Below are 26,944 nucleotides of genomic sequence, written 5' to 3'. Positions count from 1 at the left end.
TGAAGCAATTCTTGAACTTCTGAAGAATAAAAAAAAGAGCATTCCTTGTGGAATGATTTTGCAAGTGTGTTTAATCAATTGTAAATAAATAGGAAAATTGGTGTTTATAAGCAAGAAGCTTTGAGTATAAAAGACTATTTAAATTGGGGTGAAATAAGCCATTGCTTTCATTCACAGAGAGAATTTTCAAACCAATTATGTTCTCTTATGGCACTTCCTCTGATCCAAGAAAGACCTTTTAAGGATTGTCAGTTTGTTGTGGAAATAATGGTATCCTAAATATATGAACAGAAATTGTCCCCATTTCCTTGGTGTATGTATATCACCACAGCCTGAGTCTATTCAAATTTAAAATTAGAATTTAAAATCAGTGTAGAAGCCTGCACAGGTGGCCTCAGTATTTGGAGGCCTAAAGGGTCTACTTGAAAGATCAGAACACAACCTGTTTTCTGAGTCCTGATATCATGGTACTGCACTTATATGTTTAAAAGATGGAGTAAAATCAAGCACACGTGTTTTGTGTGTACAGTCAAATGATGAGGAAGGAAAATGCAAAGCTTGGAAGGAGAACCACCAATAGAAAGGAAAGAAAAAAGCAAAACAGCCAAAATGCTTCCACATAGAATTCATGATTCAGGATCTCCAGTTCCTACCTAATGGCTACTGCTAACAAGCCCTGGAATTTTCCTTCCTGCATGTGAGTAGGTATTATTTATATCCTGTAAGATAAGTTCTCCACACTGCTGTAAGGTGATTCCAGTCTAGGTTTCCGGTGAACACCTGTGGTTAAAGCTTCAATTCATATAATCTTAAGAGACTTGATCTGAGGCAACTCTAAATTGATTGATTCTCTTAGAGGTGCATAAGCTATGACAGTCACACCAGGATCCACCAAGCTGACATAACTCACCTCGACAATGGGCTTGTAACATCCCTGATGATGGAGACTGCAAAGCTGCAAGAAGAAGCAGATTCTAATTGAAGCTGATCTCGGTCCTGCAGCACGATTAAGTGCATGGTGCTGATAACAGCTCTGTCTTAGGATGAGACACTGCTGAAGCACATTGAAATCCTCTCTGCTTAGCCACCCTCAGCCAAAGCTCTTCCCTCCCTGGGCATCGCTGTCCTTGCCCACTGCACTTGCTATAGGGACAGACTGTTTATTCACGGATGACATGGAGAATGGAGATCCTTAGACCAAATCTCTCCCAAAACTTGCTGTCTAACGCAAAATAAACCAGCAATTGAATAATAAAGACTTCAGTGAACATGGCACTGAAAAAACAGATGAAATTACAATGGCTTTAAAATACAGTTTCAGTTAACTATGCCTGGAACAAGAAGAGAGTACAAAGGTACACATAAGTAGAATAGCTTTATAAAATGAAAGAGTAGTACCACTAAGTTGATTAGATATGACTTTGCATCATTACTTAATTTTTGCACACTTCAGATAATTTCAGTGGGGAAAAAATTTATTCCTGTTTATAACAAAAATAGGCTTTATACAACATACAGTAAATTTATTCCAAGAAATATATTCTACATCTCTTTTCCCAATATATTTTTATGAATAGTGGCAGTGCTGACACATAGAGTAATTTTTTCAAAGTAGTATGTGAGTTTTTATTACTAGTTGTCCATTGACAAAAGATGGTACAAATCATCTTCTACCATACGCTTTTCAAGGAGATAGCAATTAAATTTATTGATTTCCTTTCTGATAATAATTATTATTTTATTTCATTTGAGGATCATGCTTTACATGCTGAGAAAATTCATCTAATGGAAATATCAGAAACAATAGAAGTGAGAGCATATGCTGACTGAACTAGATTAATCTATCTCCTTTTTAGCCATGCAATACTCATCTGCTGACACATGCACAGAAAATCTTTGTGACAAGTAGACAAAATACAAGACCATGGAGAAGGTAAAAAGCAAGATATGGTTCCAGACATGATTACTGTACAGAGAGAGGAGTACATTAAGTGTGGAGCTCATCACACTGATGTGTCATCTTGCACCACACAGACAGACTTAGGGCCATCACTTACAAGGACATATAGGCGTGAAGACAAAAAGGCAATTCTTTCCTCCACACAAGAGAATACAGGTATAACATTTAGATGATTAGCTTCAGACTCAAATCTGGGAATCCAAAACGGTGTCAACTACCATATCTCCACTGGCTTCACTGCTTTCCAAAGTCCATCCAAATTTTGGTGTCTTTCTTAGACCTTACTTTGACAAAATTTCCATCAATAATAAATATGAACTATGCTTGAATATGCATGGAAGAATTAGTCCTAGAACACAGAGTCTCAGTTTGAGTTCCTGATGTTTATTTTTCTTTTGCTGAAATCTTAGTATTATCCAGCCTTCCTTAACCAGGCAGGAAAGGAGACACTTTGGACTGTTAACAATAAGAGGGTATAACCTGATTGTCCCTTCAACCAGAAAATAAAAAACCCACATGAACCAAATAGGTCAGACTGCTTAAAGACATCTTAAGCTTACTCCAAACACTTTTTTAGTTTAACTGCTGCAAACACATAGATCTTTAGTGTGATTTTAAGTGGGCGAGGGAGGCAAATGCAAAACACAGCATGTCCTCCTTTCTGTTTGCTTTAACTTCTGATAGGCTGACAAGAGGGATGTGGCATGGTTGCGTGAATGACTTCAAACAAGACTCGTAAGCTCTTGGGGTGCTGAGTGTACCTGCTGTTAGGACAGAAAAGATGCAGCAGATGTCTAGATGAGTACAGGATGGAGGCTGACACTCTTCCAGCTGTCCAGTATTGTGAGATGACTGCTGGCTGGGATGCCCCAATGCTACCCTCATTAATGTGTAAAACAGGTAACTGGACCTTTCTGCTGATCTAGCTTTCATTTCAATTTTTGTCTGCTCCCATCCTCCACCAACTATTACTGCTGTCCCTGAAGTTAGCTAAGGAACTCACACTTCTTTCTGTAAAAGAAACCTTGTATATTTTCCTTCTTGTGGCACTGTGATTGTAAGAGCTCTTTGTCCTAGATGTGTATCACAGTAATTCTGAAAGCATTTCAATTTCTCATATCTTCAGTCCTGGGCTGGCTTAATTTCAAAATAATATTGTGGGTAATATGAATAAAAACTCCGATACAGAGGGAAAGTGAGGTAGTATGAATATAATGACTCATATCAGACTGGAATAAGCATCTGGCTGTGTGCAAGTCTTTTAACTAACATATTCTGTAAACAGTTTAAAGATAGGCAAGTATAGTAAATACTCTTTTAAAATCTAGGGTACAGTGCTTCATGTTTTCAGAGGTGGAAGAGATATATTTGCACTGGCACTGGGAGGATTTTTATTCCACAGTTTTTCTGCACACAAATGTTGAGGCATCCTCTGTATTTCTATATGGCTTAGAGTTCAAGTGTTTCACTACACACTAGTGTGTGAAGCATCTCCTTTTAAGAGAGGTCCCAACATATTCAGCTAATATCATGTAATTTTTTTATTAGAAATGATAGTGAAGTCTCTCTCTGTTCATCAACTCTGTTTTTCCTCATAATATGGTATCCTATCCCTTTTTCTGTGTTGGCTTCCACTAGCTGGAAATTAAACCCCAAGTAAGCGATTCCCCTTCCCCCCACCCCTTCTGGTAAAGGGAGGGACAAAAGCAGAGACTATGGGTTGAGGTAATGATTTCTAGAAAGTACAAAGCAGTGAAATAAGACATGCACCATAACAACAGCAATATTAATAATAGTAACAAAAAGAGAAGGTCTTTTACCCACAAAAAGATATTCACCACCAGGAAAAAAACCATGATGGCATGGGTAGGCCACAACCTCATGGCTTCCCCAGGCAAAGGCACTCACACAGTTCTGCAACCACGACACCATCACACCTCTCTTCAGTTGTTGCTACCAAGCTGAAGATAATTTCTTGTCTGAGAGCAGTATTTTCATCATAGTAACTTAAATGCACATCCAAAATATTTCATAATCATATGCAATACTAGAAGTTGTGTGAATTTTAATAAGGTAGCTGTTTCCCTTGAAACTGGAGTCCTTTCTTTAACCACAGCTAAAAGTCACACTTCTCCTGCTTGTGCATTTCAGTTGCAATTGGGAAGAACTGCTCTGCATGCCCCAAACCTTCTTTCCCTTGCTCCTTAAACTTCAGTACCTCTGGAAATTATAGAACTGCACTACTCATTCAGAAAAGCACTTTCCAGTCATGTCTGTGAAGGGCATTTCTTAGATGTTTTGGACATAGCAAAAAGAGTTTAGAAATTTACCCTCATTATCCCAGAGTACTGCTCTGCTGGGTTAGTGCAGAACATCTTGAGAAGGACACATGCTCAATCAGCAGTACCTCTATGCTATAAGTTAGCAGAGTGAAAGACTGACAAAGCCCTTGTATTTCAAGGCTAAAATATACAGCAAGGTTTGAAAAAGCAACCTGGAATAGTCTGCCTACCAAAACTATTTTTTAATTGTATCAGCCTATTCAGGAGGAAAAAAGTCAGGCTTCACCCTACAGACTTTGTCTACATCTTTTGTCCTGTCCCACTGGAGTTTTCATAATCTCAAGTTACCTTGAATATGAACCTATCTTTTATGACCAAAGGTGCCTTCCATGTTTTTCTCACATTCAGCGTTTGCCTGAATGTTTCAAAAATCATACAGCACATACTTCAGGGTGTAGAATATGGCAAAATACACTCACTTTAGCATGAATGTTGTAGATCAAAGACAGACTGACTGTGTGCTTATGGATAAAGTATGCTTCATGAATTCTGAAAAGCTTAGCTTAGAAGTGTAGTGAACATCTGCTGTGCAAACAGAGACCAGCAGATGTTTTGATTTTGCCTACCTTTTTTTTTAATCTTGGAAGCTAGCCATATGATGTCCTTATTGTGCATTGGACTTGTCCACCAGCGAAAACAAAATTCTTATGACTAAACTTCATCATTGTCTGAATACTGAGAAGCAATACGAATCTTGTTTTTCTTTTTTTGTAACTTGAACTAATAACCCATAATTTGGCTCATTCAAATGCTTGTTTGCTCTGCTGAAGACTAAAATGCATAGACCTCTGCCTGAAAGGAGCAATTTTTGGCAGACTGACACTTCTCCTCCTACATAATGATCTTTTTCCAAAGTCATGTGGACAGACATTTTGCTCTCATTTAAGCGCTATGTATTCTCTTCAGTCTGTGTCAGAACTCCCAGAGGTGTCAATGGGATCTGTGTGTGTAAATCAAAACTGACTGCCTTCAATTTGTGTGTGTTTAAACAGTATTTATGTGGGAAGTCTGGACTTCAAGTTTCTAGCCCTGGAAAATGTATCTTAAAATAATTACAGCCAGAGAATTACTGGTATTTGAAAGGATTGCAAAGTATCTCTCCCAACTTTTGATGATAAAAAAGTGATAATTTAAGAGCTTAATCTCCTTTTATTCCTCCTTCTTGAGAATACTCTTATATTTATAGAAAATTCTTTGTTTCCTCCATATGTTCTGTTTACAACTGAGGCCTAAAATGGCCAAAAAAATCCTCTCAGATTTTATGACTAAGATCTTGATAGCCCAGCTTTGGCTCCTCAGAACTGAATGCACATTGCATCCTGTATAATGCTCTCCTCCTTTCACTATTGCCACACAAAAAAAAAAAAAAATTAAATTTTAACTGTCCAAAAGTGCTGAGACAGTGTGTTGCAGCAATGCATTCTAACATAGGGAGCTTCCAAGAGCAGACCCTGCTTTGCAACAAGACTGCAGCCTTGCTTGATCTTTGCTCCAGTCTGGGGGCAATGAATGAAGCAGCACTGGGAGGTGAAGGTTCTCAGCCAAGAGGAGAAGATACACTCAGGAGCTGGATGTGTTCTTTCTCCTAAAAGGCACAGGAAGAAAGAGGATGAAGCAACTCCCCAAAGCCCTTTCTTTCTCCCCTTTACCTAGAACAGCTCTGCTGCTTTCATGTAAAGAGATTGAAAGTATTTCTACCCCTGCTCTGTAAATGCTGTTCCTGAAAGCTTTCCTCCTCATACAGTTCCTTAAACACCCCCTGCTGAAATACTCCCCTGACATCTGCAAGGAGAAGTGGACAGCACAGAGTAATCCTGCACCTTGGCAAAGGCTGAAGGGGAAGAAAGCCTAGCTCTGCTAGCTACATACTGTGTTAGGTTTCCCCAGATGGACGCTGCATGCTTGAGCACAAAGAGAGTCTTAGAACAAGCTTAACTAACATCAGGCTCTGATTTCTGTTCTTAAGCTGTCATTTTATCTCTAGTTTAGCTAAAATTTAGAATGTTGTAAAATTCCTGCAGAAGACATTTCATTTGCAGCTGGGTTTTCCACTGTGGTACAAAGTTGCTAGCAGAACATCCTTACTGTAAAAACAAAAATGACCTGCATTCCTTCAAAAATTGTAGGGTATGTAATATTGTGGTGCTGTCTCTGCAGGCACAAATACTGTGTGGGCTGAATACAAGGATGTGCTCTGTCCAGCTGTATTTGGGGGAACATGAAGGGGTGGAAACACAATGCTTTTCTTCTCCATATTTGGAAAGATGCTTGGCCATGTTTCATTGAGTAATTCAAGCAAAAAGCTATTTGGCTAAAGGACAGCAATCCTCAGACTGTTTGTTTGCAGAAGGGTTTTTAACTGGGGGTAAAGATTTCCCTTTTGTTTAGTAATCAGACTGGTGTTAAATGACCATATGATCTTGTGGGGAGACAGTAAAGAATTACTGGAATTCACCAAGTCTGTGGATTTTAATAAGACAATTAAAGAGATACGGTAATGTGATTGTAAAAGCAGCTGAAGTGGTGCTCGTAAGCTTTCCTTTTCAGGGCTGGTCAGTCCTCTTCTGTCACATGACAAAGACAGTTTATTCACAAGATCTAATTTTTTTTTTATTACCTGCTGTTTTTAATGGAATAGAGTCACAGTCCAGCACCACCTTAAGTATCTTGTCTTCAGAAGCTGCATTAAATCTGCATTTTGTGTTCAAGTAATGAAGCCCAGGGCAGATATTTTGACCTTCAGGGACACTTAAAGTGGGAAAAAATTCCTTCTGCTCTCCACCTCCCCATCTGCCACAGATCAGTATGAACCAAAGAGCAAATAATATGCATGAATACAACAGGGAAAAGACCATCAAAAGAAGAGGGCTTAAGCACACCAACATGGAAAGGATTTGTAAAAAGCTGGCAGGCAGGCTTGGAGAAGGCAGTTTCATTACAACAGAGTTTTCCCTTGAAAATGCTGCTTTCAGAAAAGCTTAGAGAACATACAGTGAACAGAATGCTTGCTGCTTACACATACATACATGACCTTCACCATCTGCAAGACAACTTTTTCTTTTGCAAGTACATCTTCGTGGATAAAATGCTTTCTTGAGGATTTTGCATGCTGAGTCTGAGCTTTTAAGTTTCAGTTTATTCCAGATATTATTCTAGGGTTTTGTTAAATCACATTAGGAGCAGACTTGAATTCTTTGGCTGCCCTCAGTCTTTCCCTCCTACCATTGGATTTCCTTTACTACAGATGCTGATGCTAATTTCTGAGTGTCTTGTAATGCTTCAATGTCTCCTCTCTACACAAATAGATTGAATGCCATTCAATGTAAAGAGATGTACCCGTGTTATATACAAGGGAAAATATACTAGGAGAATTATTCACTAAATACAAGTTACTGATTATTTTCAAAGCCTTTTGCATACTAATTATCCATGGACTGAAATTTCCTCTTGCCATTTACATTTTCCTGGATTTTGTTTCACATCAGCACTGTGCTAGCGTCTCAGTCTTGCATCCATAGTCAAAGTTTAGCTGTTCACCTCTTTAGCCCTCCACTATTACAAACTCCCTGTGTGATAGATATATTTACATCTTGCGTTGATGAGTTCACTCTGCAGCCCTGTACACGTTTATTTTTGTTAAACCAGTAAGAATTTTTGTGCAGCATGACTGGAGAGTCTGTGTGACTTAAGAAAATACATGCTTTTGAAATTTGTACATGTATCAAGGATTAATTTAGAATCTCCCTGTTTTTTTTTTTTTTGCATTCATAATTCTGATGAGATCACCAAGACTGAAATTAACTACTATTAATTTCTAACTACTGTGTTTTTACCATTAGTCATACCTGATTGCACACTGGCAACGGGCCATTGACATGAATTGTTCTTCTTTTGCTAAAAGTGATTTCAGTATGTCTTCTTTTCCTCTGCTTCTGAGTCCTAAAATGTGTGGCATCTCTAAAGATGAATCTGGGAATATGTAAATATGGGTGAAACAGAGGAACTGACAGTTAGCTTTCCAACAAGCAAACCCAGACTAAAGTACTTCTTATGATCTGAAAACTCAGGGGTAATAGCAGAACATTGTAACTGCAATGATCCTCTTCGGTTAGGAGCACCTTGAGAAACCACTCGTCTTGCCTATACTTTTCCATTCTTTCATTCTGGTTTGTGCAAAGACCAACACAGTCTTACAGCCTAGTGAAATATAGATGAGAAGACTAAGTGTACTAGTGGTGTGGTGTGACCACAGTGGATGCAATTGGAGCATAATTTCCTTAATCTTCCAAAGACCAATGGAGCAAATCAGTTTGCTGAGGATTTCAGTGGTTGTAGCAATTTTCAGCTACCCTTTCAAGACAAAAAGTTTTCATAGTAGCCCAAGTATGATGTTGTCTCTTTCATTTCACTATAACATGAACAGAAACAGATCAGTCCATCACATAGCATACCCTTTGGTACCAGAACTGTTTTTCACATGTGCCTCTGTAACTGTCTGATTTCTATTTTCTCTTCAAGCACTGAGTTGCAGAAGTATACTCAAGAAACAGATTTTTGTGAAGCACTTGGATTACTCCATAAATCTAAAACATGTAAAATGTGTACATCAGATGCATCATTTCCCTAATTAAATAATATTTTCTGTTACTTAGTCTCTTGTCATTTGCAGTGAAATTTGAGTATTGCTGGGAAGTCAAAAGGACAGTATCAGAACAATTTTCCATCCGCTAAAAGCCTCAATGTGTAAGGAATGTATAATTCAACCAAACGTAAATGTAAATGTGGGGCTGAACTTGCAAATGAATCAATGTACCTGCGTATTCCATCATGTTGTGATGTCAACAGAAGCAAACTCGAGAGGAGGAGTAGAAAATATGTAAAAGAAGGAAAATACCAACAAAAGGCCAAAAGTTGCAATCAACAGGTTTACATGGCTAATCTGTCCCAGGGGAATTTTTCTGAGACTAAGTTACTCCCGAAAATGCAGTTGATAAAGAAACAGTAGAAAACTGTTCCATTTGAAATCAATGGCTAAAACAAACCCAAGTTCTCGTCTCAGAATATTCTTGAGATTTAAACCTGTACTGAGACTGATTGAAGGGTAGTGGGTTCTGAATTTGGCAGGAGGTCTCATTGCGAGTATATCTCTCTCCTAAAGTGACTCACAGACAGTAAGACAGCACAGGATCTCTTCAGAGAAATGGCCAGTAATGTCACAGTTGGCAACCAGGAATTTTCATAACACGCACAGTTTATTGTCACTGTTGCTACGTCAGTGTATATGTTTGCAAACACATGTTGATGTACATATGCAAGTGCTGTCCCTGTCCTTCATGCACACACCCTTGTGGACACTCACCTCACGTATCTGGACACCTCGCTGTCACTGTGCGACACGTACATAAATAAAGTATTGCTACATCTTGAAAGTTGAAAAGCAGAGTCCTCAGGCGGCTGAAGTGCGCCCCTTAACAAGAGAGGGAGACTGTGACAGAGCCAGGAGCGAGACCTGAGCATATGGACCCTTCAAACCTCCCAGCCGCAGGCGCATCCTCCCCGCAAAACAAAGGGCTGAATTAACCACGACTAATTCAGCACGTGTCAGTGCAAGCCCTCACTCCATCCCCGCGAGCAGCAGCTCCAACCCACGCGGCGAGGGAGCGGAAAAGGCGCTCCTCGCTTTTCGGGGGGTCCTGCCTTTCCGCCCCCCTTCGCTTCCCAGTGACCGCCACCCGCCCCGCGGTCGGGCTGGCCCCCGCCAGCCGTGTGGGACCCATCGGGGCGGGACGGGGCGGCGGGAGGCGGGGAGGGACGGGGGGGGAACGCTACCGAAAGGCGAGGAGGGGAAAACGGAGAGAGGGGCGTGCGAGGGGCAGCGCCTCAGCCGCAGGGGATTAAAGGGCGCGGATACCTGCGAGGGCCGGCGGGGAGGCCGGCAGGGAGGCAGAGAGGCAGGCCGGACGCCTCTCCGAGTGGAGAAGAGGTGGGGCGTCAGGGGGCGACCAGCAGCTCTTCTCCCGCGCCCGCCGGCGTCTCCCGGCGCCCGCCGCCGCGCCATGTGGCCCCTGGTGGCTCTCTGCTGCTGGGGGGGACTGTCGCTGTCCCTGTCGCCGGCGGCGCCGCAGGGCCGGCCGGGCGGCCAGCCGGGCGCCCTTTTCCGCGCCCCAACTTTCGCGTCGCCGTCCCTGGAGGCGCCGCCGCTGCCCGACACGACGGAGAGCAAAGTGGAGAAGCTGGGGCGCGCCTTCAAGCGCCAGGTGCGGCGCCTGCGGGCGCGCAGCGGACGGCTGGAGCTGGTGTTCCTGGTGGACGAGTCGTCGAGCGTGGGTCCGGCCAACTTCCTCAGCGAGCTGCGCTTCGTCAAGAAGCTGCTCTCCGACTTCCCCGTGGTGCCCGCGGCCACGCGCGTCGCCATCGTCACCTTCTCCTCGCGCAGCAACGTGGTGCCACGCGTGGACTACATCTCGCGGCGGCGGCCGCAGCAGCACAAGTGCGCCCTGCTGGGACGGGAGATCCCCGCCATCGCCTACCGCGGCGGCGGCACCTACACCAAGGGCGCCTTCCAGCAGGCGGCGGTGAGACGGGGCGGCTCCGCGGAGCGCGGTGCGCGGTGCGCCGGGAGCAGCGGAGCGAGCGGCGGGCGGTGCGCGGTGCGCTGTGGCAGGGCGGCGTGTCGGCATCGAGGGAAGGCACGGCGATGCGAGTCGCGATAGCGCGTGGGGTGTTGGGGCGTGCGGTGTGCTGTGCTGTGCAGTGTGGGGTGTGGGAATGTGGCTCTCTGCGTTGCTCGAGGGTGCTCCGCGACGAGCGGTGTAGGGCTGTATGATGGGGTGTGGGATGCAGAACAGTCTGGTCGGAGCAATTAGTCACTATCTTCCCGTGCTATCTGCACCTGCAACTCCCATGTTTTCTGCTGCCCTTGCAAGCAAACGCGTGAAATTCGCTCTTTGAAGGGACATGGAGCCCGTGTCTCAATTTCAGAAGTGATACATGAGTCAAGTCTGGCATCTGAAATGCCTGCCTGGTTTCATGGCAGCGGGACTTGAGTGCCTGCTAGCTGTCAGACCTGCCTGCCAGGTGTCTGTTAATTGCTGATGACTTACAAAGGTCGCGTTAAGCTGCGTGCAATATACCAGTAAGTAGGAGCATGTCCCCAGGAGCATTTCCAGACACCGTAACACAATCACTTTTCATGCTGTCATACAGACCCAAAGCAGAAATTTGGTCTAGGCAGCCCCTGGACATGTGTTGGCACTTGGTCATACTGGGGAGACTTCTCGGTTGATGGTCAAGGGACAGCCAGTCTACCCAGGAAGCTTTTTTCACAAGGCTAGGCCCAGCTCTTCCTTGTCATTTGGCCTCTGTGTTCATAAACAACTACCAAACCAAGTCTCATTTGCAATTTTTAATTTTTTTTTTTTAATCTTATTTCTGGTAGTGTCCTGTAGATGAGCATTGGGTGCACTTGTCTTGAAACACTTACACATTCTCATTTGGAGCTGAGGAGCGAGATTGCAAGAGGTGCGTCACTGCTGGGCATATGAAATTGGCAGAGATTATTCTCTTCTTCACTTTTGGCAGGAGAAAGCAAGTTCACTTAAAATGTGCTCAGAGCTGCACATGCCAAACCTGCTTTAGGAAAACACATCCCTGTATTAGATCTTCCAGTGTGAAGCCATGTTTCAATATATAACCATCCCAGGGGTGTTGTGTGAAAAAGTTAATGATACAAGTTAAAAATAACCGTTAAAAACAAAATATAAGCTTAAGAAATACCATCTGTCGTCTTGATACAAAATCTTGACTAATGATGTCTTTAAAGTGGAATAAACAAAAAATCCCTTCAGAAACCTACAATTTAATTTCTTGAACTAAACTTTATGGCTGCAACAGCATGACTGTCATTTTACACTGTGTTCTTATAAGAATGTGGGAAGAAAAATATTCACATGGTGACAGGGAAAATTAAGATAGAATGACAAGGTTAAATTCCGATCTGTTTACTAGCTCTTGGTTAAAGATACTGTACTGTGGTTTTCTTTGGTATGATTTCTTCATGTCAGACAAATTAACATCTTCAGAGAATACTCTCCTTTCTAGACACTCTTCAGAAAATTACTGTTCTAAGTTTAAAATACTACTGTTGGAATAAATCTAGAAAGTTTTTAAAGAATAATGAAACTGTTATTCCCTCTGGACTCTTAGAGTGCTGCCGTATGTTTTTAACTGCCCTTTGGTACAACCATAATTATTTCTTCTTTCATTTTTCTAAAATGTGTCCTTTTTTTGAATTCTTCCTTTTCTTTTACACTTTAACTTGGGATTCCTTATTCTTCTGACCAGAATCCTCTGCTGCTTTTCCAAACTCAAAAGTATCTGCAAAGCATTACAAAGTCTCTGTGATTGTATCACTTATGTGTTATAGTAATAGAAAATTAAGGAAAGTGCATTGTTAGAATAAACCCAGCACTTAAATCGTTGTGCAGCCCTCTTCTTTGGTAGGTCTCAAAGTCATTAATTCACATCTGTGACAGTTCCACTGAAACCACCGAGGCAGAGAGATAAGTGAATTCTGCAAGGTCATCAGGCCAGTTAGTGTCTGACCTGGGAACATGAGTGAACAGGAGCAAGATTTACATAGCAGTAGCTGTCTCAAAACCTGTGGCAGCAAAACATCATCCTAAAAGCAGTTGCACAACCACACAGCGTCCATCTTCTTTGAAAAACATAAGAGAGTTCTCCTTGACACTGCAGCTTTGCATCCTCTCCAAAGGTACTTTGCAGACAAGTTTATTGCAGAGTTTCTGTGTTTTGTCAAAGCTGTCCTTACTAACTTTTGCCATGTAGACCACACTTTGGCATTCCTACCCTGCCTGTTAAAGATAAATTCTATGTGATTCACAGAAATATGCCGAATATACCGCAAGAGACAGTGGCAAGAGACAGAATCCTGATGGGAATGGCTGAACTTCTATTGATGTTTGGGTTTGCCACCCTGTTTGTGATTTTGTGCCATGCTTGAGCTAGCAAGTGCTCATTTTTGGAGTCTTTCTTTTAAGGCACATGCAAACAGTCTTAAAAAGGGGAAGAAGCTGAGCTCATTAATTCAAAACTCTTTGGCTTCAGTTTTTCACAGCATAAGTTGGTGGGACAGCACAAACCACATGCGGCTTATGTTAAGCAGATTGCTTATTGCATTATGGAAAGCTACAGAGCTGTTGTGACAGCAAGAAAGAACCAAAGCAGAATTGAAAAGACAAACAGGTTAAAGCAAGTGTTCTTCTTGATGCTTAAGGAATGCAACTAAAGCCAAAAGACCTCAGTGGTGAAAAGTGTTGAGAGACCTATAGGCAACTCTATTGGAGCTTCTGAGAGATAGCCACTGCTAACACCACCATTATGTTTTGTGAGAAGGATGTGCATTTGTTACCAGATGGGCTTTGAAACAGAACTGAGGGGTCATCATGCAATTATGGAAGCTTAATGGGTTCTTATTTTAGCAGCAGAGAGTCACAGTTACATATATGCCTCCATTGGTGTGCTATCTTTTTTGATGGACAGTTTAAACATCCTGAAGCTACGTTAGTTTTGGTGGTCTAAAAAAACAAAAGACGAAAATAAAATTATTTAAACTACTCCACGTGGCAATGTGTTGATGAAATTGTATCTTCTAAAAAGATACAATTTTAAAAAGAAGATAGTCTAATTTCTGTCTTTCAGTGGAAGTAAAATGGGAACAATTTCTCTTCGTAATTGAAGTGGAAGTTATAAGTGTGCACTACTGTCAAGCAGAAGTCAGAGGTAGTACTCAGACAGGCTCAGCCAAGTCAATTGTAAAAAATCCAGCAAAGGAGTAGCTGAGGGAGCCTTTGGGAGTTCTGTGTTATAAAAATAATTGTTGCATTAAAAAGGTAATATTTTTTGGTTTTGTAGTTCATCTTCACTCCATTGAAGTCAATATAAGTATAGGTATATGCAATTGGAAGGTTTGTCACCTAGAGCAAGGTTACACATTTCTGAGAATCTGGTCTTTGAAATCTGGTGTTTGTATTTAATGTGATTTTGGGGGAGTGTGATGAATGTCCAACCAGCATGTCAAATACCATGCTCTGTGTTACAGTTAATAAATATTAAAAAAATGTCCCCCAAAAGAATGTAAGCACATATCAGTTTAGGATAAACAATTCTAATGCTTATTTAATGCTTGTTTAAATAAGTAACAGTGGCTTCTGTAACTTGTTTCTAAGAATGTTTCTAAATAAGTAACTTGTTTCTTCTGCATGACAAAAGTACAAGATTCAACATTGTTACCCACTAGGAAAATTAGCTTTTGTTTTCAATGCATTTTCAGATTCAGAATCTCATTTTCAAATTAAAATGAAAAATTTATTGGAGCTAAAGAACTAAAAATCTTTTCTTACCATGTACTTGGTTAAGTTTTTTTAATTTGAAAAAAAGTAATGCCCTCTCACTAAAAAGATGAACATTCAGAATCATGTGTATTGTCTGGTTATCAAACATGTTTGTGGATTTCTGTTCCTATGCTCTCTGCAAAATCTGCAGCTAATAATGAGAGAGTAGCAGATTCTAGGTTATCTTTGGCATCATGTTCTAAATATCCGATGATGGCTTAGGTCAACTAGAGCTAACTGACTGGTTGACAGTGTTTTTGACATGGCTTTGGAAGTCTGTGTTAAAGATATGGTAGTAAAAAAAAATCAAAAAGTCAACTTGGTTTACCTCTGTGGCCACCCTTGCAATTGCAGAGCTGTTAGTTAGGAATTACCGAATTGGGAGTAGTGTTCCTGTCAGCCATCACTGGCGTCAGCTCTAAGTGTCCAGTTGTAATCAGTGTGGTGTTGTGAAGAGTACTGGTCCTGCAAACTCCAACCTTGCATGGGGTTTGTTCACAAGATTAATAAGGCAGGGTCAGAGGCAAGATACACATCTGCACATTGTTCCTTGCCCTTAGACCAAGCCTGAAATATACCTATCTTTAGAGGTTTTTAAGTAGTTCATTTTTCTCTGACCTTTTGGTCAGGACAGACAAAAAGTGCTCTGTTTAGCATAATATCTGTGTCTGCCTAATCAGGGTTAATACTTTCTTTAGTTGAAAACCTGTTCTTTGGAATTCTTGTGCTTACAAAATTGTGCCTTGCCTTTTAGTCTAATGAGAAGTGTGTAATTTGGAAGCCGGGTGTAGATATTGCTGCACAAAATAAAACAAATCTTGTGGATGTAATACGGAACCAACAATACAATGAATGATACATTTCACCATTATGGTGTCTGGATTATATCATCCCAAATGTTTCAGGAATAGAGATTCCTTTTTATGAGAAAACCATTTCTTGTTGTCATCTCAGAGCCTCTTTTGGAAGGGTCTGACAATAAGCCCCTTCTGATCCCCAGTCCTTAAAAGTTATGACCCTCACAGAGAAATCAGTCTTATCATGTGCTTTACTTCAGAGTTACAAAGACAAACTGCTGAGTGATTTGTTCTGAGAGAAGGAATAAATTCACAACATTAAAATTTTGAAGAAGTCAGGACAAAATAAGTTGGTTCATTTTTAATTCATTTCCTAAGCTTATGAGAGGTCTTTGCAGCAAAATACATAATATTTAGCAGTAGTTCCTGACCAAAGCCTCAGCATTAAACTTCTGAATGTTTATTTTACATGTTCTGTGATACATATTTTATCCTTTGTCTCCCAGTTCCATATGCTACTGGAATCTGTGAGTCAGATTTTGCAGGTGAGGCTGCATGTTTGTGATGCTAAGAATTTTCTGACTTTACTAGGTGCAGAAATTAAAAGCACTATTGCTTTTAGCAACAGGTTCTTTGTAGGACTAGGAAACTGCTTAAATTTTGGAACTGCTTACTTCTCTATGACATTAATACAATCCAAAACAAAAGCTCTTTTAAAATTATAATAATCCCTCTGTTTCAAGGTCTCACTGGCAACCTCAACCAGGAAGATGAAGAGCATCCTTGAATGTAAGCAGCAGTCTGTGAAGAGCTGTAACGTTCAGAGTTGTGGTGCTCTGCTAAGCGTGGGCAGTATGAACAGTTAAGCAGAAAGCTGGGTTTCTCTCCCAAGCACTCCCCCACACCCAGCTGGTCTGGGACATCTCTTATCAGTGATAACTTTGTGTTAGTGTTGCTCAATTCTAGCAGTCCTGGAGAAAAGAGGGGGGGGGGGAAGTATTCAGATGATAATTGAGCAGTGACAGCTGGCAGTAGATGGGCCAGGTCATGAATTGTGTTTGTCCTTTTGGAACTAATTATTCGGTTCTGCTTGTCTTCTTTCCCCCTGCATATTTAAAGTAATAAATGCTTAAAGCAAACACAAAAGAAACAAATATTTGGCAGATGTACTAGTCAATAGTGATGTGAGTGCTTGGTCTGAAAATACACGAAAATCGGTTATGTATTTAGTAAAATATTTTTGAGTCCCTATTTTTATTATTAGCAGAAGACCAGAGCAGTACTAAAGAAATCAAATAACATCTGTGTAATTTTAATGATGGAGACTGCTCACAGACAAGAAAACTAGGATTTTTCATTTCTTAAATCAAACTGAGATCTATAACCAACTGTTGTGTTGAGTATAGCACGCAACATGGCTGCATATAAAGGCCTCCAGCAACTTTGCAAAGTCTTGATGAAGTTGTTAAAAGTTATATAGCACAAGAGCTCAGAAAATATCTATGTTCATAACATGCCCTGTTTTTTAATGTCCTGTTTAGAAGACATCAGAATTATTGAAGATGAAGGATATGCAGGTTAGTTGTTTCCCGGAAACAAGGTGCATTCTGTTCTTTGTAGTTCAGAGCTCAAAACTGCAAGCCACAGAATTTCAAATCACAATATCCAGCAGTCCTAACAAACTGTGTGAGTCAAAATTCTGTGTTATAGCTCCTATCATTGTACAGCCAGTGATGGTTTTGGGTTGTTTAGTTGGTTAAAAAGTGAAAAACTATCACTCAAACCATTTAGTGACGGTTTTGGGTTGCTTTCGTTCTGGCTGCTCAAGACTGTGTTCTGAGTTTGTGTTTGAATATACCCAGGGATGGAGAGCCCACAAACTTTCTGGGAAACCTGTTTCAGTGGTTGATTACTCTTGCAGCAGAAATATTGCTTCCTCTCTTTAAGTGGAAAGTTGGTAATTAAATATATGCTTCTTGCCTCTTGCTACCAATTAGAAGATTCTGTATACATCTTTTTTACTCCCCCCCTCATTAAGTATTTATATAATATGCATGGATAAGAGGACTTTAAACCTTCTTTTCCCCCATCTGAACATTACTAGATCTGTCAGTCTTTACTCAGATGTCCTGTCAGTACATTTCCTGGCCATGAACTTGCCTGGCTCTTTCACCTGTGTGCTTTCATCCACATAGTGGGGTTGTCTGACATAGTTGTGAGATTTACTCAGATCATGCCTTCCAGTTACTGAAAGAACTATTTAAGTATTTTAAATATCCAGATTTCTATAGGTACATCTTTTCTTTGAATCAAGATTGCATTTCTTGCTAGTGAAATATCCGAGGGAAGCTTTAAAATTAGTTAATTTCTTCTAGGTAGGTGACAGCTTATTCTCTAGGGCCTGTGTAGCAGTGCAGAGAAGAGTGGGAAAGGTTGGAAGCCAAAACCTCTAACTGGGGACTATCTTTTAGTTAATTTTTGAAACCTAAAGAGGGGATAAGATTCATTCAATTTGAGCAGTGAAAAGAGCAATATATAGTGACCAAAAGAAAATGTGATGGAATAACTGTATTTGCTGTTTTAGAGAGGGAGCTCAGGAGGTGTAGACAGTTCTTTCATGCACCCAAAGTCAATAAAACAAAACTCCTTAGCACCAATGCAACACTAAGAAGCAGACATTCTTTGTTCAGTTGGATGCATGAGGGGATATCTCCTCCAAAATATCTTGCTTGCTGAGTGCAGGAAAAGCTCCTGTTTATATACTATATTTTACATACATATCCATAGATTTTCCCAGGGAAAAAACTATACATATGGTAATAATTTTCCCAAAGTCATTACCTTATATTCCCTTCCTTCTGTGCATGCTTTCTGTCCCGGGAGACTGGTGATCCCTGGTGGTGGGCAACCTCAAAGTTGTACCTGACTGCCTGGTGAACTCATAAAAGCTTGCAAAATTGGTCTGGGTTGCTTTCCAGATCTTCTTCCTACAGAATCAGCCTTGTGTGCCTCCATAGGCCACCTACCAGGTGCAAACAATTCTTCACCTGGCAACAGTTTCCTGATGCAGGGGAACTGTGTTTGTCACACTCTAGCTCTGCATTATTCTTGGGAGATGACCAGATTCCTCAGGAGTGCTCTGGATTCAGTGATAAGATGTCTCAGCTTCACCAAAAGCTATGCTTGGTCACAGTACTGGTTATTTTTTTCTTTATAGAATATTTATTTATGTAAAATCTCCTGTCAGATTTGAACATTTTTACCTGAGGGGTGAAAGCAAAGAAATCTTGGAATAGAGTTGAGCTTGGCAAAGATATTTAGCATTGCCATTTCCCTTTGTGAATGGGAATGCTGATCTGCTTCTGAGGCCACCTATGACAAATTAGTATGTACTGTTTTAGTATTGTTATGAATACATGGAACAAATCTGTGCAGTGTTTTTTGTAATAAACTAACATTCATTCATTTTAATATAGGCTTAATAACAAATATGTTTCATTATGGATAGTTAAATTAATTCTATAATATTATAAAATGGAAATTATTTCTTTTATATTGAATAAGTGATTGTATAGGAAAAAGAATAATTTCGTTCTATTCAGAGCTCACCCCCTGATGTGTATGTTTTAAGTCATTCCTAAAGTGAAAGGAAATCCAGTGTAGGTGGTCTTTTGGGCTAGAACAGCTGAATGGCTCTCTAGTGGAAAGCTTTCTGGTTTGCTTCTGAGATGCAGTGGTGGTTCTTCCTGATCTATAAGAAATAATATTTGCTTTGTAGTGTTTTTTCCTGCAAAGTGAATGTTGAATAATGTTATTTTGAGGGTTAGGCTCCAACTTAAGCATTTTCAGGCAAGCTACTCCTGGGGCTGTATGATGTTACAGCCTGGCTTGGTCTGTAAAGTGAGAGAGGGTAACCCATTTCAATTTGTTTCCTTCTAGATAGATATATTAATATTCAATTCTGTATGATCAGAATCTTCTTTAAAATCAAAAGAGAGAGTAAAGACAGGAATCAGGCCCAAGATCATATGTTTATGGATTACATGCAGAAGATGTAGTTGAGAGAGTAACAAAGAACCTTTGACAACATCATTGCTGTGGCTGTCAAGTGACTGAAGAAGTCCTCGCCCTTCAATACTGCTCATCTCCTAATTTTGTGGTACAAACCCATGTTAGTGTTAAAAATGCAGAAGTTAGGATTTATCTGGTTTTGTGACTGTACTGATAGGATTTACTTTTCCATTACAGTAGTGAATTTCTAGAGAAGGATTTTGTATGATAACTCTTTTGTTGCACAAGACTTCATATTTTAATTCTAAGGACTTTTATTGGCACAAAAAATTGGTTAGACTGCCAGATATTTGTACACACCAAACAGTGACTGAACACAATACAGATGGTAATAACTTTTTGCTAATGTGAAAAGAATGTTTTATTTAAAATCTGTAAGGATTACTGAAACTGACTGATCTACTACTCCTCTGAAGGAAGTGTAGACAACAAACTAGTTACTGAAATGGTAAAATACTAGGTATTTTTAGTGGCCCCATGAATTTCTATTGAATCATCAATAGCACTAGTTGTTTTGTTTTGTTAATACTTGTCCCCTATTAATTTATAGTATTGACCAAATGGTCTAAATTCTCAATTTAACAGGCTGTTCAGCCCTGTAATTTGAGTTATGGCTGGTGCTCAGTTTTTTGATGGTAAAATCAGAAGCAGATGTGGATATTCATGTGAAAGAAACAGGTTCTCAGGATCCTTTAAACTTACTAGTACCATTTAGAGGGTTTTAAACTGTATTTATGAAGAACCTGATGATTTATGAAGGGACTGGAAAGCCTTATCATGAAAAAAAAGTAATCTTTATGTAGATGCAGTCCATTAAGTTGGCAGGTGCTGATGAACAATCTCTGCATGTACTTACAAGTTTAGGGGTTAAACAAGTTTAGGGGTTGAACAAACATTTTAAAATACATCAACGTTTTCTTCGGGGAAAAACAGCTTTTTGGAGAGGGAAGGAGAAGAGATTACTTAGAATAGAGGGATGTAAGTCAGGGTTAGAGAAAACAAAAATTATGTGAAATGCTGCACAAATATTGCAGAGAAGAGGAATGGAGACTGATACTTGGATTGTCAGCAGCACTGACAGGCTGGTGGCCTGTCCTCTTGTTCTCACAAAAAGAAAAATAATACTAAGTGGACCAGCAGACATAGACAAATTGTTTTATAATAGACTTTTGTCTTCTTTCCCACCTCTTCCTTGCCCCCCCCCCCCCCCCCCCTCCATGCTGAATATTTCTTTCCCTCCCTTTTGTTTTCCTCTGTTTTTGTGCAGCAGGGATTCTGTGTCTAGAGTTACAGCTGCAAGACATGAGGGCCAAGCTGGTCAGTCACTTTGTTTTGTTTTGATTTCTAGGGGCAATATGTAGCAATCTTGTCTGTTTGTCTGTCTGTTTCTCTACTCACATTCCCTGGTGCCTGAATATTCAAGTCTTCTGGGCAGCGGGAAGATGTCTTCATGCTCTCTTACCTGTGGGCTCAGTCCATGTCTGTGTGACAGAAGTGCCGTCTTGCAGAGGTGGTTGCAGAGGGCAGAAAAGATGTCGGCTCTTGCCTTATGTGAGGGTTGTGTAGCCAAGGCATATTTTCCTCTCAAAAATAGTCATTTACTCCTCAAAGATGGTCTTTCACTGATGCTTTCCACTTACTCAAACCCACATCTTTTAAAAGGTCTTGCTAAGCAATTTTTCACGGGACCAGGCAATTTCTTGGCAAACTGTTTTGGAGTAACATTCAATTTTCTTGATTACTTGGAAGTTCATGGAGGTTTTTGTTTCAGGAGTTTCCAAGGGCATTTGTAGCAGTCTAATTTTGTAAAATAAAATCCCTGCTTATTTGCTAGTCAGAATTAAATAGTCCTGAGATATCTGTAGTCCTGTCTAGACTACTGGGGCTCAAGCTCATTTGTTCCCTGGCCATGCAGACAGACAAGTCTCTGTGTTTAGGGAAAATGTGGAAGTATAACTGCTGCTGATTATGACCATTAACTGCTGAAGAACCAGGGCAATGTTGGAATGCTATCCACTGCCTTCATCTGCAAAGTGTGGGAAGCTCCCTATTTATGCACTGAGGGAAACAATGCTGAAGGATACTACAGAAATTGCCATACTTCCAAAATTAAGCTTTGTTCCCCCTTCTGTACATGTTATGGCATAATCACAAGCTGAAATAATAATCTGCTAGAGCAATCTGCCTGTAGGTGGGATCTTCAGAGGCCTGCACTGGCAATCTCCATAAGGTCTCTTAACCCTGTGTAAGTTGTGGTTTCTTCCTCAGTTACACACATTCCTCAATTTGAATGTATTTGGGGCATAGTTTTCCACCTTTATTATGTAATTTGCAGATTAAATGTTCTTTTTTCAAAGCTCAGAGATGCTACAGTTGCCAAAACCAATTGAGTAGGGATGGAACATATGTTTTCCTTGTCTTGTTTTTCAAAAAAGGACCATTTTTACTAAAATAGCTTTAGACAAACATCCCGAGTAGAGAATATCAGCCTGGATATTTGAGAAGTTGGATAGAAGTTTAAGTTGTTTATATTCTGTTTTAAAATAGCACAGTTAATGGTAAATATGTTAATTATACATGTGAATTATAAATAACATTACTGTCTCTGTCTGCAGTCACTTGTATTAGAGCATCAGTTTCAGAATGCATTTTGAAATTAGGCAGTAGTACATTTTTCTTACTGTTTGTCTTCATGTTGCCCTTTGTCTTGTCTTTTTCTTCCTGATTCTTTTCATTCTAGTTTCCCACTTCATTCTGTTTTCCTACTTCGTTCTGGTTTTCCACTTATAACTTAAGCAATATGAGGAACAATAAGTTTGATTTGTGAAGGGTATTTTTGACTGCAAGAGAATCTGGTTTCACTCCCTTTGGGTTTTGCAAACAAGTAGTGATAAAATCAAGCCCAACAGCAAAATATTGCTTGGCAATCTCTCAGACCACAGTGCCAATGGTATGTGCTTTGATTTATGGTGTGTGTGCTTATTTTTGCATAGTATTTACCTGAAATCAGAGAACTGACAAATCAAAATCCAGTTGTCCTAAAATGTGGCCTGGTTTACTGAGAAGGGGTATAAAAACTCTATAGGTTATTTAGGCTGGCCTAGATAGTAACCTTTTGGATCAGCTGAAAGCCAGATGATTTTACTTCATAAGACTTACATAAAGATTTTGTAATAAAACAGTTCAGCTCGGTTGATCTCTGGTTTTGGAATTTGTGCTTGTTAAGAGTGTCTTAATCTCATTTACCTCCTTGTCATACAATGACATGTCTTTTGGAATATCATTCAAAGGTCTATTAAATGTGGTCTTTTGCATTAATTGTAGCATGGTACAATCTGTTATTGAAAAAAACATGGGCATAATACCTGCTACCTATTTGGAAGTCTGCATCTAATTCTTTCTGCGTAAATTCCCCAAGGATGGAGAAAATACATCGTCACAGTCCCCTGCTTTAGGGTTGTGGACAGCCCCTGGCCATGATTAGGAATTCTAGTGCATTGTCAGACTGGAATTCTGAAAAGAGCAGGAATCTGTGGGGCATGGTCTCGCTCAGGCAGTTGTGAACAGTATCATTCATGCTTTGTATGAACTATTAGGAAGAGCAAGCAGCAGAGTAGAAGGAACTACAGGCGTTTTTTAGGCCATGATGGACAATCCAAAGTGATCTTGGCAAACTGTTGTAAGGGAGGAAAGCATCATTCAACAGGGACAAATGGGCAATTTTATGCTGAATTTAAAATAACCAACAGTCCAAATATTTGTTAGGAGAAGCCTTACAATAAATCAGCAGTAGGGTTTATAATTTAGTGGTCAAAAAATAATATTGCATTAAAATATGTTAGATTGTACTTTGGGTCTTGCACTAGATTTTCAATGTTTGTCATACCTATTTAAACTTCAATCTGAACAAAGTCACTTAAGCTTTCCTCAGAATCATTGTGAATCTGATGCATGGGTGACTTAATCAATCAGCATGAAAAGTGTCTTATTTCTTATGATGTGATGATTTTTGTGGTTGTGTAAACTGTGACCACCTAAAGTGTGACTCAGATGATTTGCCTTCATCAACCACAGGCTCTACGAGCTGTTTGATCTTTGTTATAGTGGATGATCTTGCAAGGGCCTTATTAGCTGTATAATTCAAGTTATAGGAGTCATACAATGGAGGAAGTAATGTACCGGCCAACCACTGTCAACCTTTGGCTGAGGTGTGCAATTTCATTTTCTCTTCCAGCAAATACTACGGCATGCCCGCGGAAATGCTACAAAAGTGATATTTCTCATTACTGATGGCTATTCCAATGGAGGAGACCCGAGACCCATTGCAGCATCCTTGCGTGAACTTGGAGTGGAGATCTTCACCTTTGGGATATGGCAGGGGAATATCCGAGAACTGAATGATATGGCATCCCACCCAAAAGAAGATCACTGTTATCTCCTTCACAGTTTTACTGAGTTTGAAGCTCTGGCACGCAGAGCTCTTCATGAAGGTATTAATGTCCTAACCTCAGAAATCTACAGGGAGCAGAGAGGTCTGAATAGAAAGCTCTCCAGTACTGTCTTGCATTTGCACTTCATGTAGTGTTGATTTTCTTTTTATTTTTCTCCTACTTTTTAGCAGAGGTGTTTGTCCCTCAGTTAAAGGATAAACTTTCTTTAACTTAACTCATCATCAACAGGATGTGAGAAAAATTCTCCTTACTGATGTGTATACATGCTTACATCCCTTCAGCTCTTCATTTTCTCTATGAAGAGCAGACTGTGCTCTTGGCCCAATGTATCTTGTGCTTGAACAAGTGAACCTCGTAGTCAGGTACAAGAGGCACCAAGTGTACACTTTAGAACTGGACTTAATACCTTTAGGGTGTCTCACACAGCAACAGCCTGCTCAGAACCAATCTAGATCCCTCACTGTCAGAGTCAATACAATTTGTGTTCATGAACTTATACATGCAGCAAAACTGGAGAGTTCAGACTGCAATTCCTCTTTTAATCTGCTATTTCCTAAAATAAAAGTTCCTTCTGAAATAGAGGGTAGATTTAGACAAGCAAGAGAGAACACACGATTAAACGTTTGTTTGACAATGCTGCTTGATTGAGGCTTAGAACAGGCATCAGACTAGTCATTTGAATTTATTTGCTATAATTTTTAAAGACATACTACTTTAAAATAGCAGTGTAAAATAAGGTTTTCTGGTGCTTTGTTGGCCACCTGTTTGTTCCAGGTAAGGTTGGTCTATGTGAATGTGCTGAAGTTTTTTAGTTTATAATGTGACCAAATGGTTTTACATGCCATGACCAAATGTTCTCCTGATGCCAAATCGGAAGAACCATCCACCAAAGCTGGGAAAACCTGTCCCAACAGCTTCTGTTGGGAGTGAGTCTGCATTCTGGCAGTGTTAGACTCAAACAAGGAGAAAACCTTAGTGCACCACTGGATTTCTGTGAGCCCTTTTCCGGAATAAGGACACCAATCTTTTGCATGTAGAGCATAGCAGGGCTCTGCTCCATACTGTCTACTTAGAGCTGGAACCTAGGGCTTTTAACAAGTGTTTCCCTAATGGTATAATGTGAGACTGTGGCATTACTCTTGTTTGCATTCTTGGTTAATAAATTGATATTATTTCAGACCTGCCCTCTGGCAGCTATATCCAAGAAGATATATCTCATTGTTCATATCTCTGCGAGGCAAACGAGAACTGCTGTGACATCATGGCAAGCTGTAAGTGTGGCACTCACACGGGCCAGTTCGAGTGTATCTGTGAGAAGGGATACTATGGGAAAGGACTACAACATGAGTGTACAGGTGAGTCTCATGTCTCAGCATTTTCAGGGTTTCTCTGCATGCTCTGAATGCATGGCTAATCTATCTGAGAGCTAAAAGATCTGTTGAGGATAATGGCTATAGACCTGGATCAGAATGCATCCAAGACTGCTGGAAGGCTCTCTGGCTGAAGACATAGAATAGCTGTAGCAGCAAAATTCACCTCACACCTTGTCTTCAGCAATAGGTCAAAGAGATGCACAGGAAAGAGGTAAGAGTAGGGCAAATGTTCTGACAAAGTAAAACTTTCCTAAAACACAGCACACCTGAAATTTGTGACTACAAGTTTACAGAGTCTGAGGTAATACCTTTTACTCTCAAGTGCTCATAGTACATTCTTCCCTCATGAGTTTTACTGATCACTTTTTGAACTTCCATAAAGTCTCCTGTTTGGAGAGGGGCTATATATGTGGATCTTTGCAGGATAAATTCTGGGTGAAACTTACAATCATGGAAATGTGTTTTAATTCTCCCATAATGACTTCCAGTTACCATAGAGGAAGAAAACAGTTGAGTCACTAAAGAGAGACTTGTCATTGTGACATTTTGCTAATACTGGTTTTGTTACTAATTTTTGGACAAGTCCTTTTTACTCATATGCATTTGAAGTATGGTTAAAATAACAGTTTATACTTCTTTACAGGAGTTGATCCATAAAGTTGCATTACACTCCCTGCCAATTATCATATTGTAATTCTCCTTGTGCCTCTGGAACACCTTTCCTTTTTTCACTGTGTAAGCAGGAAATCATTGAGTTTTGAAAGCAACCTATGAGTACAGGAATGCAGTTAGGAGCCTATATCAGCACTGGCACAATGGATCAGAATTGTATTTTATGCAAGTGGTTGCAGCTCCCTTTTGTGCTTGACTAACTCTAAACAAATACGCTATTCCATTTCTCTTATTTTCAATTCTAATATTAATTTATTTAAGACAAAACCACCTTTTCATCATATTTTTCCTTTTGTCATAAAGTAGTTTTCCTTCACCTTGAGTGCCATAGTAAGATATCGAATAAAATACATACAGCATTTCTGCCTTTACTAGTAGTTTGTGTCATTAAATGTTGTTTTGAGCTATTTATCAAGAGAGCAGGAGTATCATTTTAGAGTTGCCTTTTCTTCATGAAACAGTCTTTTGGTGGTACCACCAAAAATGGTAAAAGTCAGATTTCTTAAAATGGGTACTTTGCAGCTGCAGACAAAAGTTTCATTTTTGCTTCCTTGGTGCTTCTGGAGTAAACTTGTAGAAGGGTCTGGTATTAAATACACTGCAAGTAAGCTGATAATTGCAGCCATCTGCTGTGTATGTGATGGTAGTTGAAGTTGCACACATGTATTTTAGGGAGAATTTGACCTAAGAAACTCAAACCTTTTATGTATGCTCTGTTCAACTCTTGTATTTGAACAGACAGATATGTGTTCTTTAAAGGAAAAAGAGACTATTTTGAAATCTTTTATTCTGAAAAGGATTCCAGCCTTTTTTTAACATTTCGCATCCAAGCATAGCCGTGGGTTTGTAAAGCATAAGGAATCTTA

At 40.0% G+C, this 26,944-nt stretch overlaps 1 protein-coding gene across 2 annotated transcripts in view; it reads left to right on the top strand.

The window, feature by feature from the left end:
* The first annotated feature begins 10,358 nt into the window (after window positions 1-10,358).
* The window catches only part of SVEP1 (sushi, von Willebrand factor type A, EGF and pentraxin domain containing 1), a 118,273-nt gene continuing 101,687 nt past the window's right edge, over window positions 10,359-26,944 (top strand). For both annotated transcript variants that reach the window (XM_058824354.1, XM_058824352.1), the window contains exons 1-3: window positions 10,359-10,877; window positions 23,817-24,072; window positions 25,212-25,388. In XM_058824354.1, the coding sequence (XP_058680337.1) occupies window positions 10,359-10,877; window positions 23,817-24,072; window positions 25,212-25,388 (952 nt within the window). The remainder of the gene's footprint in view (window positions 10,878-23,816; window positions 24,073-25,211; window positions 25,389-26,944) is intronic.

Source organism: Ammospiza caudacuta, chromosome Z, assembly GCF_027887145.1.
Source record: "Ammospiza caudacuta isolate bAmmCau1 chromosome Z, bAmmCau1.pri, whole genome shotgun sequence".
In the NCBI taxonomy this organism is placed as follows: Eukaryota; Metazoa; Chordata; class Aves; order Passeriformes; family Passerellidae; genus Ammospiza; species Ammospiza caudacuta.
The sequence above is the reverse complement of the archived record's forward strand: the minus strand, read 5'-3'. Positions and strand labels throughout refer to the sequence as shown.